This window comes from Montipora capricornis, chromosome 1 (assembly GCF_036669925.1).
Source record: "Montipora capricornis isolate CH-2021 chromosome 1, ASM3666992v2, whole genome shotgun sequence".
Classification (NCBI taxonomy): Eukaryota; Metazoa; Cnidaria; class Anthozoa; order Scleractinia; family Acroporidae; genus Montipora; species Montipora capricornis.
In genome coordinates, this window is record NC_090883.1 from 45985893 (window position 1) to 45998392 (window position 12500).

At 39.9% G+C, this 12500-nt stretch overlaps 1 protein-coding gene across 1 annotated transcript in view; it reads left to right on the forward strand.

Annotated features, from left to right (window-relative positions):
- LOC138015383 (ankyrin and armadillo repeat-containing protein-like) overlaps positions 1–12500 on the forward strand; it is a 21816-nt gene that overhangs the window by 8596 nt on the left and 720 nt on the right. The window contains 6 exon segments of the mRNA XM_068862403.1: positions 93–1646; positions 4888–5043; positions 8431–8712; positions 8954–8967; positions 9331–9480; positions 11209–12500. The exon segment at positions 11209–12500 is cut by the window's right edge and continues 720 nt beyond it. Coding sequence (XP_068718504.1) covers positions 93–1646; positions 4888–5043; positions 8431–8712; positions 8954–8967; positions 9331–9480; positions 11209–11730 — 2678 coding nt within the window. The 3' untranslated portion in view covers positions 11731–12500.

The window sequence follows — 12500 nt, forward strand, 5'->3', positions numbered from 1 at the left end:
ACTACACGTGGGTGAAACCAATGTCCGAACTTTGGGGTTTGTTTACATCGGAAGTCACGTGACACTACACGTGAAACTTAAGCGCTCAGAAGGTCAATTGTGTCTTCTCAAGTTCATCAGTTTTATGGTACCATTCCTAGTTGCAATCAAGAAGCGATGTAAAGTCCCTGATGTCAATAAACTTCTCCCACAATACACTTTTGAAGAGCGTAAGACAGAACGGGAATTCCCGCCGCTGATCTTACGGCATGATTTCAAATGCAAAAACTTTGATCATTCCGAGAAGTACTTTCACCTTCACGGTGGTATTTCATTTGTGCGGGAAACTCCTGGAACTCAGGAAATTTCTCCAGTGATTGTTATTGAGGGTGAAAATCTGGAATATGTGGCAACTGATGCATACAACAAAATCATGAGTTCTGATTCAGTGATGTTGGAAAGTTATCCCATGACACCTGTAGAGATTGACGGCAAGAGTTACTTTGTGTTAAACATTCATCTTGAGACTTACTACCCTGTGTCACCAAAACATCCCTTGTGGATTCATGCACATTATGATGAAATTGTGAAGCTCAAACCCAAGAGGCGGCCAGTGCACGAACTTCATATCCATGAACAGTTCAAAAAGAGATATGGATACCAAAGAACTGTTAAACTAAAGCAGATTCCTGCAGGGCTGCAAGCTAGTGCTCAAAGGGGGCTAGTTTCAATTTTTCACACCATGACACGGAGGTTAACTCCTGTGCGTTTGACAACTCAAGACCCCTCTGGTCTCTCACTGATTCATCATGCAGCCATGTTTAACAGGCCACAGATTATAACCATACTTGTGGTCATGGGTTTTGATGTAAATGTACAACGTTACAATAATGTATCCTCTCAAGGTGTAAGTCCACTGCATCTTGCTGCTCGTTGCGGAGCCTTGGACAGTCTTGTTTGCTTAGTGACTTATAAAGCTGATGTCATGATGTTTGACAGTCAGGGCTGGGTGCCTGTACATTATGCTGCATTTTTCAATCATGTGGATTGCCTCCTACATTTGATACACCATGAACCTAAGCTGATGGAGCTGAAATCAACTGATCATTTGCAGTCTACACCAATTCTCTTGGCAGCTTCTAGTGGTGCCCTTGATGCAGTGAAATGTCTTATTGAGAAGGGTGTACAGTACACGTCCATTGATAATGAAGGCAATGGTCCGGTTCATCTTGCTGCTCTTCATTTCCACACCAACACTCTTGAATATTTCATCAGTTGGAACAACATTGATGTACCTGTGTGGGACCTTCTGGTTGGTATGCTGAAGTCAGATGACTTTAAGAAAAAACACAGTGCTGTTAGATGTCTTGAAGTGCTCTCCTTAGCTGCAGAAAACAATTGGAAGTCAATTCTGTAGGCAGGGGGTGTTCCAGCTCTTGTTAATCTTCTGAGAACAGATAATGTTGAGCTCCAGTCACTGGCAGCTTCAGTCTTGTGTAACATTGGCTCTCACGCTTAGGTTAGAGCTGAAGTGTCTAAAGCTAATGCAACTCCTGTGGTCATTAGCCTGCTGAGTTCACCGTTGCCTATGATCCATTCAAGGGTTGCTGTCATTCTTGGTGACTTGGCATGCATTGATTTGAACCAAGCAAAGATTGCAGAGGAAGGTAAGATATGAATTTATTTTATAAAAACCAATGAAATACCAAGTGAGCTTTCACAGAAAAACATATCTTCACACGTGAAGATAACATATTATTTTCACATGTGAAAAGATCACTGTTGCTATGCTTGCATATGAAAATTGCACCTTTCGATGCCCTTGGTGAAATAATTTAGTATTCCTGAACTTTGATGATAAAGCGTATATTTCGGAAGATGTTTCCTTGTAATATTACCACCTGAGGTCACTCGCAGGACTGCTATTGCGTTAATGGTGGGTTGAGATGAAAGTTCAATCTTTGTCAATTGATTCTGATGTGGAATTGCGACCGTGGGAACATTTTATCTTTATTTATTTATTTATTTATTTATTAAACTTCGCCTTTTAAATTAACTATTAACAAAACATGACGACGTAAACAAAAAATAAACAAATACTGGGTAAGGCAGGGTGACCACAACAGCTGACGCCAATCACTGTGGGCCATTTATCCAGGAATATTTTACTTAAATTGGTGGCTCCTGAGAATGTAGTCTCCAGCCTTGGGATTTTATTATACCGTTGACAACCGAGAAATTGAGAAATGGCTCAAGTTGCGTCTGATCTGGAAAATAACCACACAGCTACCCACAATGGCAATAAGGTTAGGCTTTTTAATTGAGAATTTTTTTCATATCATTATCTTCTTAAGTTTCTTATCGGGATTCCCATACAAATCCTTATATTTTTGTCAGCCATGCTCACACTGGGCTTGGGGTGCCTCACGGTATTTCATTGGTATTTACATAATAAACAGAATATTACATGGCCACTTGGAGATATGAAATTTCAGTCCTTTCTCGTGTTGAAAAAATTAATATTTCACGAGTGAGCTGTGCTCACTCGTGAAATATTTTTCAAACTCTAAGAGAAATTTCGTATCTCCACGCGGCCATGCAATATCCTCTATATTAATTATACAATCATGTACGTGTAGTTAAAGTGCACCTAAACTTACGGTAAATATTTTTCATCAGCAATATTAATCTCCCCAGCAAAAGCAAACATGTTTTAACAAGAAGTCGCTTTTTATCTGCCATGCAAGATCCGCAAAGTTAACAAAACTACATGTAGCAGCAATTTGGACTCATGCATGACCGTCATGTGAGAGGCATGTACGTGTAGGTGTATTCTTGATTTTACGTCACAAACTAGCTGCTTTGCAATTTATGCACTAAACGTTTTGAAAACAGGAAAGCAAAGCAGTTTGTGATGTAAAATTGAGAATAGATCCATGCTCACATCGCAGTTGTGGGTCCAAGTTACTGCTTGTTCTGCCAAGTTTAAGTGACTTGCACAGCACAGAGAAAGTAAAATTCTAGGTAACAATACTGACATACATGTATGTTTGCTTTGGATGGGGAGATTCTGCTTTTCACATGTGACAATTTTATTTTTTAGTTCAATGGACTGATAAACAAGTAAAATTTATCTCTAGTCAGTAGTCTGGCAAGTCTGTTGGAATGTATAAGGTTGATAATGGATTACTCTGAGGTAAGAGATAATAATATTATTTCAAAACAAAATTGCAAGATGAGCATAAACAAAGTGTCAAGGGGCATGAAGTAAGTTAAAATCTAAGCATAGTGATTTGCAGCTGTACACTTTATTTGACGGCATGTTGGGCTCCCATTGAGCAAGCAATCTTTACAGTGAGTGGGAGCAAGTTGAAACTCAAATTTACTGCATTCAGTGCGATTTAGATGGTGCAATTTTTGTTTACGACTCTTGCATACACTCATGACTTTCGACCATTCACACAAGTATGACACATGAATGTCTATTGTAAGGGTGTTTTTAAGGTCTAATCTACATGATGTGATTTGTAGTGAAGTCATGGGGTACTGTATTTCTATATAAACTTAAATTTATATAGTGCCAAAATTATAAAAATAATATTCTAAGGCGGTTTACAATACATAATTAAAATTAGTAAATTATATCCCAGACGAATTAAGGACAAAATATTCATAAACTATATGCTAACTTAAAAAGGTATGTCTTTAACTTTGATTTACATGTACATGTAAAAATAGTAACATTCGGACTGGATCGAAGTTCAAGAGGCAATTTGTTCCAGAGTAATGGCCCAGAATGCCAGAAGGTCTTATGAGTAGTTTTGGGCACAGTGAGAAGTCCGCAGTCACAAGAGTGTTGGCGATAAGCTGAAATGGACTGGGGTAGCAGTAGTTCTTTAGTATATTTTGGAGCTTGATTATTAACAGCTTTGTAGACTAGAAGCAGGAGTTTGAACTGCACAAAATAAGCAACTGGAAGTCAACAAAATGTGATCAAATTTAGGTATCCCAAAAATTAATCGAGGAGCTGCGTTAAGTACTTTCTGAAGACGATCAGTTTGGTATTTAGGAATACCAAAGAGGAGAGGCTAGGGTTGCAGTAATCTAAAGGCGAAGTCACTAATGCATGAACAATTGTTTTTGTTAATTCAGGATTGAGGAATTTTGTACTTGGTATTTGTACTTGGTGAAACACTGGGCGTTTATTAAATTTTGAGCGCATTGTGAAAATTGTGAAGAAAGAGCTGCAAAATATGGCCACGTCAAACTTAGAAACATCTTCATACGGAAAAATAAATTTCCAAGCTAGGTGCGTAGGCTGGTTTAGATTACCGAGTTCTAACGTGTACTGTCTTGTTTTTTTCTTACAATCCTCAAATAAACACTGCATTCTTCTGATTGGGTGCACTGTCGAATTTTTCAAAGTCAGCGTTTATTGGTACTTTTCCTTCCATCTGTGGCATTTATTCAAGGGTGGTGTTTAATCGACTGAGTAAAATAGGGTAAGCTTCTTTCTACTAATCACCCTGGCCCCTGGCTAGGCCTTCAGGGTACAATGTAGGTTGGTTTCAAGACTTTTTTCCGTGGAGAAAGGAGTCACTGTGATACAACTTGTATCTCTTATATGTACATGTAAATCATACAATATGGTGTCGACTAGGTGCTGAAGAAATTATGTGTTTTGTTTATGCTTTGTCAGTAAGGGAATGATGGAGCTAAAATCCTATGTTAAAAACCCTTTGATACATGTAGCTGGAACATCTTCACAATCTCAGCAATACATTGTTTCTGTAGTATTACTGAGGGACTCGAAGAGGATCATTGAATTTGTCATCAGAAATCATGGATTTTTTAAATGAATGACAAAAATACTAATAATGATTTTCTTGTGTGATTGATAAACCTCAGGTGGAATTGAGCCTCTCGTTTGCTTGCTGGACTCCGAGCTAGAGCATGTCCTTGTGAACTGTGTCAATGCACTGAGGGTGTTGTGTGATGGTAACCATGACAACCAGACAGCTATAGCTAAGAGTGGAGCAGTTGACATTCTTACGGAATTGTTGAGTAAGTACTGGTAATAATCCGTCAGTCTTAGAACCTGTAAACACCTTATTACAATGATACTCGGCAACAGAAATATCTCATTTCTGATTGGTCGATGATAAATACACAAATAAGCTCTTGAGTACATGTATATTATAATTTAATTTGTTTAAAAAATGTGTGAGCTTTCTCATGTAAATTTCATGTTTTATGATCACTTACGATGTTTTGAAACTTCAATCTTGAATTGCACTTTCCTACTTCTCGTGAAATTTTGAGAACTTTTACATTGCAACACGCCTCACCGTGGCCACCCAACAAACTTTCACATTCAACAATTACGTCTAAGCATGTCAACTCAATAACCCATGCAATGGTGTTCAACTTACAACTGTGCAGATTTTGCAAGGAGGCGTGACTGTCAATCAAATTCACATATCCTGATTGGCGGACAATTTGTAAACAACTTCGTTAGGTGTCCACTGTAAGGCACGTCGCACTAAAAGCATCACTTGTGCCCATATGAAAGTCATGAAGTGTTTTTAGTTTGGCAGTATGGTGTACTGTTATGTAATTTAATTGGTAGTGAACCTTATTGACATGTAAAATTTTACACTATAAAAGTAAAATATGGCAGTTACATGTAGTAATACCGGTACATAAATTTATTAAGGAAAAGTTGGTTGAGCAACTAAGTACCGTGTGGAAGGTCTCGCATTCGAATGGCAGGTGGAACTCTCACTCACTGTTTGAAGAGAGTAAGGGTAGGGTACAGAAACCGTGTCCAGTGGACTGGTCATGTTCTGGACAGTGGCATCCTTCTTTTTCCCATTCAGTGATTGTAAACGGCTCCACAAATTGTACTTCTGAAATGCCCAGACAGTGGTGGGTCGTAAAATAAAATAAATGTAAATGTGCATCACTTCACTTTAAAACGCTACACGACCTTACTGCACCTTTACCCTCAAAATTCAGTAGACTAAAAGTGATAAGTAACATATACAGTACCTGTACAAGATATTGGCTTTTTTGGCGAGAGTGAAAGTTATGTAACATGATGTAACTTTCTTCAATAGATCATTTTCGAATCCTCACAGCTGGACTGGATCTAGCATGAAATGGAAGCTAATGTAGGCAAATTAATTTGCATTTGAAAAGATTTGCTTGCATTAGCCTCCATTTCATGCTAGATCCAGTCCAGCCGTGAGAATTTGAAAATGGTCTATTACATAATTGTATCCATTGGAAACTCAAAAAAAGTCTTAGCTCCAGATGGGATTTGAACCCACAATCCTCCATAATCTAGTCCGATGCTGTAACCACTGAGCTACCGGAGACTATGGTGAGCAAGGGTGAAATGTGAGTCTTGACTCAAACTGCATCATGCAGTTACAAACTCAAATAATGACTGACAGCATAACTCATAACTCAAGGGCACCGAGTGACGGTTTTCTCTCAAGTGCTTTTTAACGCTGTTCTCAGCTCTTCGGAATGCTTTTAAAGCTTTGTGGGTTCATTTTAGGCTGCGCTATAAAATTTTTATCTGTTTGGCTATTCTAGAGGAACTTGAAGCTTTTCAAATTTACTAGGGCATTTTGTCTACTTCACTGGCCTTTTTTCGGTACTCACAGGACATTTTTATAAATCTCGAAAGAAGCAGGTATTAACTTTTTCAGATCACGCAGGCCTTTCGAACAAATAATTGAACGAAATGTTCCATTGGGTGTCCCTGATAATTGCATTGCGCAGTCACCTTTGTTTAAGCATATCTGAAATGAGCCAACCAACCACCCAAGTGAATATAATTTATAATTCTCACATTCACTCTTTATATTATTATATCAGAAACCCATAAGGGTTGAAACGTTTAACGGCCCCTTGTGTGCTGGGAAACAAGCTTCTGAATATTCAATTTGCTAACTATCATATTTGGAACAACAAGAGCAAGGGGTTTCCAAATATGGTACTTAGCACTGAAACATTCAACCAATCAGTTTGCACTGAATATTCGGAAGCTATGAACGCGCGTTACACGTTTCAACCCTTATGGGTTTCTGATTATATATAATTAATATAAATGGAAAAAACTATATATATAATTATATGAATAATACATGTAGTTATTATTGTTACGTAGATATTTCTCATATTCGCTCACTTGAGAACTTTCTTCAAAGACCTGAATGACAGTTTTGTCTGAAAAAAAAAAAGAATTTCTCATGCATTCCTGTCATTAAGTGGTTCCACCAATGGCAAAGCTCCTCTGGTCCACTACCAACCACTGAGAACCCATGATTCTTCAATTCGCTCTTGCGAAAAGCGAACACTCCAAACACCTGTTCACAAATCCTTCTTGACGTGTCTTTATTAATTTAGCTTTATCAACTCATTGATAAAGCCAAATTTTTAACGTTTCACTCCCCACCGAGACAGCACCACAGTTTATTTAGAACCGAAGTCCATCATTCTGTCCAAAATAGAATTAGGGAGCTTTTAAGCAACGACAACGGCGACGGCAACGAGAACGTCATCTCAAAATATATATTCGCGTTATTTTAATCGCCTCGTGACTATTTCAACGTTTTTAATATGTCAGAGGTGTGGTAGTTCCTCAAAAATGACACTGGTAGGAACGGCGCTTAATTTAGGGGAGGAAATGAAACTTTATCCTCAAGTGCTGACGTTGTTCATTAAACCTCAAATTTGGCTATTTCACGTTGTAGTTTTGCTGACGACGGCAATGAAATGGGCAAAAGTGAAAAACGCACGTGCAGGGCGTGCATTTTAAGCTATTGTTTTTGCCTACTAAATATGCAAATTTGTGACGTTCTCGTTGCCGTCGCCGTTGTCGTTGCTTAAGCTCCCTATTGTGACTTGATTGGAGGGCAAAGCCAGCTCTTAACAATACTAGGCGTAACCATGAATTGATTTTGAAGTTGGAATCACTAGACGAGGCGAGATGACATGAAGACGATGCATTATGTAAATAACTTTTATCGAAAGTATTCATGTGTGAGGCTTGTGGAATGTGTCGTAAAATGGAAAGGTTGTAGTAAAAAGGTGATTACGTCACTAAACTAAATTTTAGAAAATCTCGAAATTTTTGAAATTGTCTGAGAGATTATTATTAAAAAATGGACATTCCTTGCCGCAAATCAGCGTGTTGGTGCAAATTGACTCGATACAAACAACCATGAGGTACGCGATCGTCATTTGGGCATATGACGTATCAAAGCCGAGATGCGCATGTACATATGACGTAGTTCAAGATGGCGTTGAAAAAGCAAACGAACGAAAAACGAAAACTTTCCAAAGCTCACCCTTTGCAGAGGATACCCAAGATCAGAAATTCCGTTCAGTTCTCCTAACGTCGAACGCAATTATTATTCTCTTCAACTACATCTTTAGGTGCCAAATCAAAAAATCTTCAGGCAAATACTGCAGCTTGTTTGAGCTCTCTGGCCAAAGGTCATCGAGGAAACCAAGACCTGATCGTTGCTTGTGGAGCTGTCAAGCCTCTGGTCGTATTGACCAAGAGCACCAAGACCCTGTGCCAAGTGAAGGCAGCTGGTGCTCTGGAGTCCCTCGCCACAAACAATCCGGAGGCGCAGAAAGAGATTGATGCAGCAGATGCACAGAGACCCCTCATAAGGCTGTTGAAGATGTGGGCTGTTGAGGTCAAGGAACAAGGTTAGAGAATCATTATGCCAAAAAAGGGGGGACTGTGATGGATGAGATACTGAAATGCTTGTCGCCTTACCTAGTGCTGAAATTTATGTATTTTGACATGAATTAAGACTGTTAACGGTGCGGCATACATTTTCTGCCATCTATGCGTAGTTGTTGCTTTGGATTTGCGGGGAAAGAGGAGATGATTGTATCGTGTTTTAATAAGTATCAAACTACTTTATCATACCTGTCATATTTACAGATTTGTTTGATTCTGTTATTCTAAACCTAAGATGTTGAAAGAATTATTTCTTTTGTTCAGACTAGTATGGGCTGTGCAGTAGTCTGTGAATTAACAAAGCTGCCCATGTTTCAGGGGTTGGACTCTCACAGTTAACTCTTCTCTCCCAAGCACTCTATTACTTTAGCACCTTAGTACTATGTTGGCTTCTTGTGTTCGTGCTTGTTCTTTCTTCCTTCCGAGTCAAAACATTCAATCAAAACATCAAAACAAAATACCGTGGAAAGCAAGTGATCTTTTAAATGCGAATGTTCTCCGAGGAAGACCACCCTGCCGGCGTCTTTGAAACCGGCTTGGTATCCCATAGCCTTGTTAATTTGAGTTTTTTTCATTGTCAGGTTCTGTTGATGGTGATTCGTGTTCTTGGTATTCTTTGTGTTGGCGTGGCTCATCAGTCAAACAAATCGACTCAGTTGGAGATAGCAAACGCTGAAGCACTTGTCTCACTGGTACAACTTCTTCGTACATCTAGAATGTCGCTCATCCAGGTAAGTCGGTTTTTTTGCTTTTTGTTATTGTTTTTTTTTTTTGGGTGGGCGGGGGGAGGGTAGTTCGCGTACAGCTAAACATTCAGTTGTTGGGATTTGAGTCTCTCACGACTCAAGAGTTCGCATTTTAATCTCTCAGGGGTGCTCAACTTTTTCATGAACCTTCTGAACCAAGAGCCTACATGTACAACTCCAATACTAGGTCCTGGACCATATAGCGGCATTTTCACAGATCAAGCTATTTTTGGACGAGTTCGTAAATAAGATTTGTCTTGTACGAGCGACCATTCTCAATCCCATGGGTAATAATTTCTCAAAGCTAGACTTGTGATTGGCCAAATAGATCAGGTTTCGCGGGAAAATCAATCTTAAAATAACTAGGTGTGTAAAAACGCTGTTCCATGAAGTTGTACGCTGCTACTCACGGGCTCCTATCGGAACCTATAGTGTAATATACCTTTTCGAACAAACGATCACGTGGTACAAAATCCGCCATGATGGAGGGCAAGCTCATTATTATTCCTCCACTGGGACATTAAAACAAAGACAAGTCAAGCTTGACTGGTTCTGGTCTCTTTGTTTTAATGTCCCAGTGGGGAAATAATAATGAGCTTGCCCTCCAGCATGGCGGATTTTGTACCATGTGATCGTTTGTTGCAAAAGGCTTATTCACAATCGTTAACCGTTGACGTTCAAACGTGGCATAAGGAAGTCGATTGAGATCCGGGACCCGCTTCTCGAAAGTCCCGATAACATTTCGGGTGTCGAGCTTCCCTATGGAAGAGGTTTTAAGTCATCAATTTTCACTATGTCTTAAATACTCTTTTTCTTTGGCCATATTAGAAACGTCATGTTTTTATCTCCGTACTTGTTATTCTGAAATGCTTTTCAAAGCCTTTCATATCAGCTTTACAAGGAACAACATACAAGCGTCGGTTACAAACATAAGATAGAAACGCATCCTTTGAAATTATATATTTTTTACGTAACGTTTCGTATGCTCTAACATACACCATCAGACGTGATAGTTAACCGTAAAGTTAAATGATATTTGCAAGATACCTGTCTAATTAATTACAAAGAAAAACAGAATGATGTGATAAAAGTTGAAAAGGGTATACCAGGGAAGCAGCAGCACTTCACTACTAACGCGTTCATTCAAGGTCGGCTTTAAGTTTCTGATCAGTTGTCTGACAGTGCTTCTTTAATTTTACAATGTGTGTCAGATCGACCTTTAGCTAAAATTTTGAAAATTATTCCATTGAGTGTAAATTGTGACCAGTTGATATTTCACTATCATTTGACGTTTCACAGCCGCTTTCCCTTTTGCATACCTTAATTGTAAACATGCTAAAAGACCAACTTATTAAAGCAAGCGGAGGGCAGTTTCGTAAATAACTTTTCAGGCCCGAAAAGGTATCGGAACTTCCGAGAAACGGGGCCTCGGTTACGAAAGCCCTCTCTGAATATAGACGATGATTTTGAATTGGCAAACATCTGTCATATGATTTTAGTCTCCTCGAGACCTAAATCAACGCGATATAACCCTTCTCAACACTGTTCTCAATACTCACATTTTGGTGTGGCTGATGAAGTTCAGCTGAGCCGAACGTAATGTTCTACATTTCTAACTTTTTATTGTGCTCTGAGTTTGAAGAAAGTATTTTAACAGTGGTGTTCGCTCTGTCGCCGATACAGAACTAAAATACTTGTCGTCTTTCTTTCTAGGTGGAAGTAGCAATAACTTTAGGAAAGATTGTCCTCAATAACCCGCAAACCCAAAAGCTCTTAGCAGAGCAAACAAAGTTCCGCGTGGTCGAACTGCTTCACCATCTTAAAAGCAAGGAGGAAACCGTGCGTCACAAGGCCGGAATGGCTCTTGCAACGTTCGCCTACAACAACACTTCCCAGCAATACGCAATCAAAAACGCTGGTGGGATTCCACTGAAATCATTTGAGGAGTTTCTGGGCTCTGAGAACGAGTTGCACCAGGCCCACGCGTCTTTTCAGATTATTGTCTTGGCGCGAGTTATTGACAGCGAACAAGTGAAGCTGACAGCTCGAGGCGTGGAATTATTGGTGCGCCTGCTCAGTTCTGAACAGAACAGCACGCAGATCCTCGCGAATTTTGGTCATAAAAAGGTAAGGGTTTTGGGACGCGGGCTGCACACCACCACCCAATTTTCTGCGAGTACCCCTCTTCCTGGGCACGACACTACGTTCATATATACTGCATACGTTAGTAATTAAACGTATATCAAATTGCAGGAAATTGCAGTGAATATAGTGTGGGTGACTGCAACTGAATTCACTAGTCTAATGCCTTTCAAACTTTGTCTGGGTGTGGCATATTAAAAAATATGAAGTAAAATATGTAAAACCATATTGGACAAAAGTGGATGTGATTATTTTTAAGATCCAGTTTTTAGGGGTGTTCGTCAATTCGACGAGGACCATTTAATCATCCTGGGGCTGGGAGAGTCTGGGAGAGGGCTTGTGAGGCCAATCTGCACTAGGAAGGTTCTGGTGCATGGTGGACAGGGGATGGTGGCTGCTGTTGGAGACTTGGAGGCTCTGCTTTTCCTGTCTTGCCAGCGTTGCTCAGCTGCAGCAATCCTGTTGGCTTCATGGGACTTTGCGCCATTGCGAACACATGCCCGCTACTTTGGTCTGTTCATAGCTGCTGGCTTTCAGTGACACTTTGAGAGTGTCTTTGGAGCGCTTCTTCTGGCCTTCAAGGGATCATTTGCCATGTTAAACTTCGCCGAACAATAGTTTCTTGGGGAGCCGATGGTCCAGCACGCGAACTACATGGCCTGCCCAGCGTAGCTGGGTAAGGGTCTGCATCAAGATGGTGTGGATGCTGGAAAGGTTGGCTTGGGTGAGCACTTCTGTATCTGGGATCTAATGTCTTGCCATTTTATGCCAAGGGGTTTCCTCAGACTTGTGGTATGGAAGTGGTTCAGCTTCCCGGCATGGCATTGATAAACTGTACATGACTCACAGCCATTCAGCAGTGT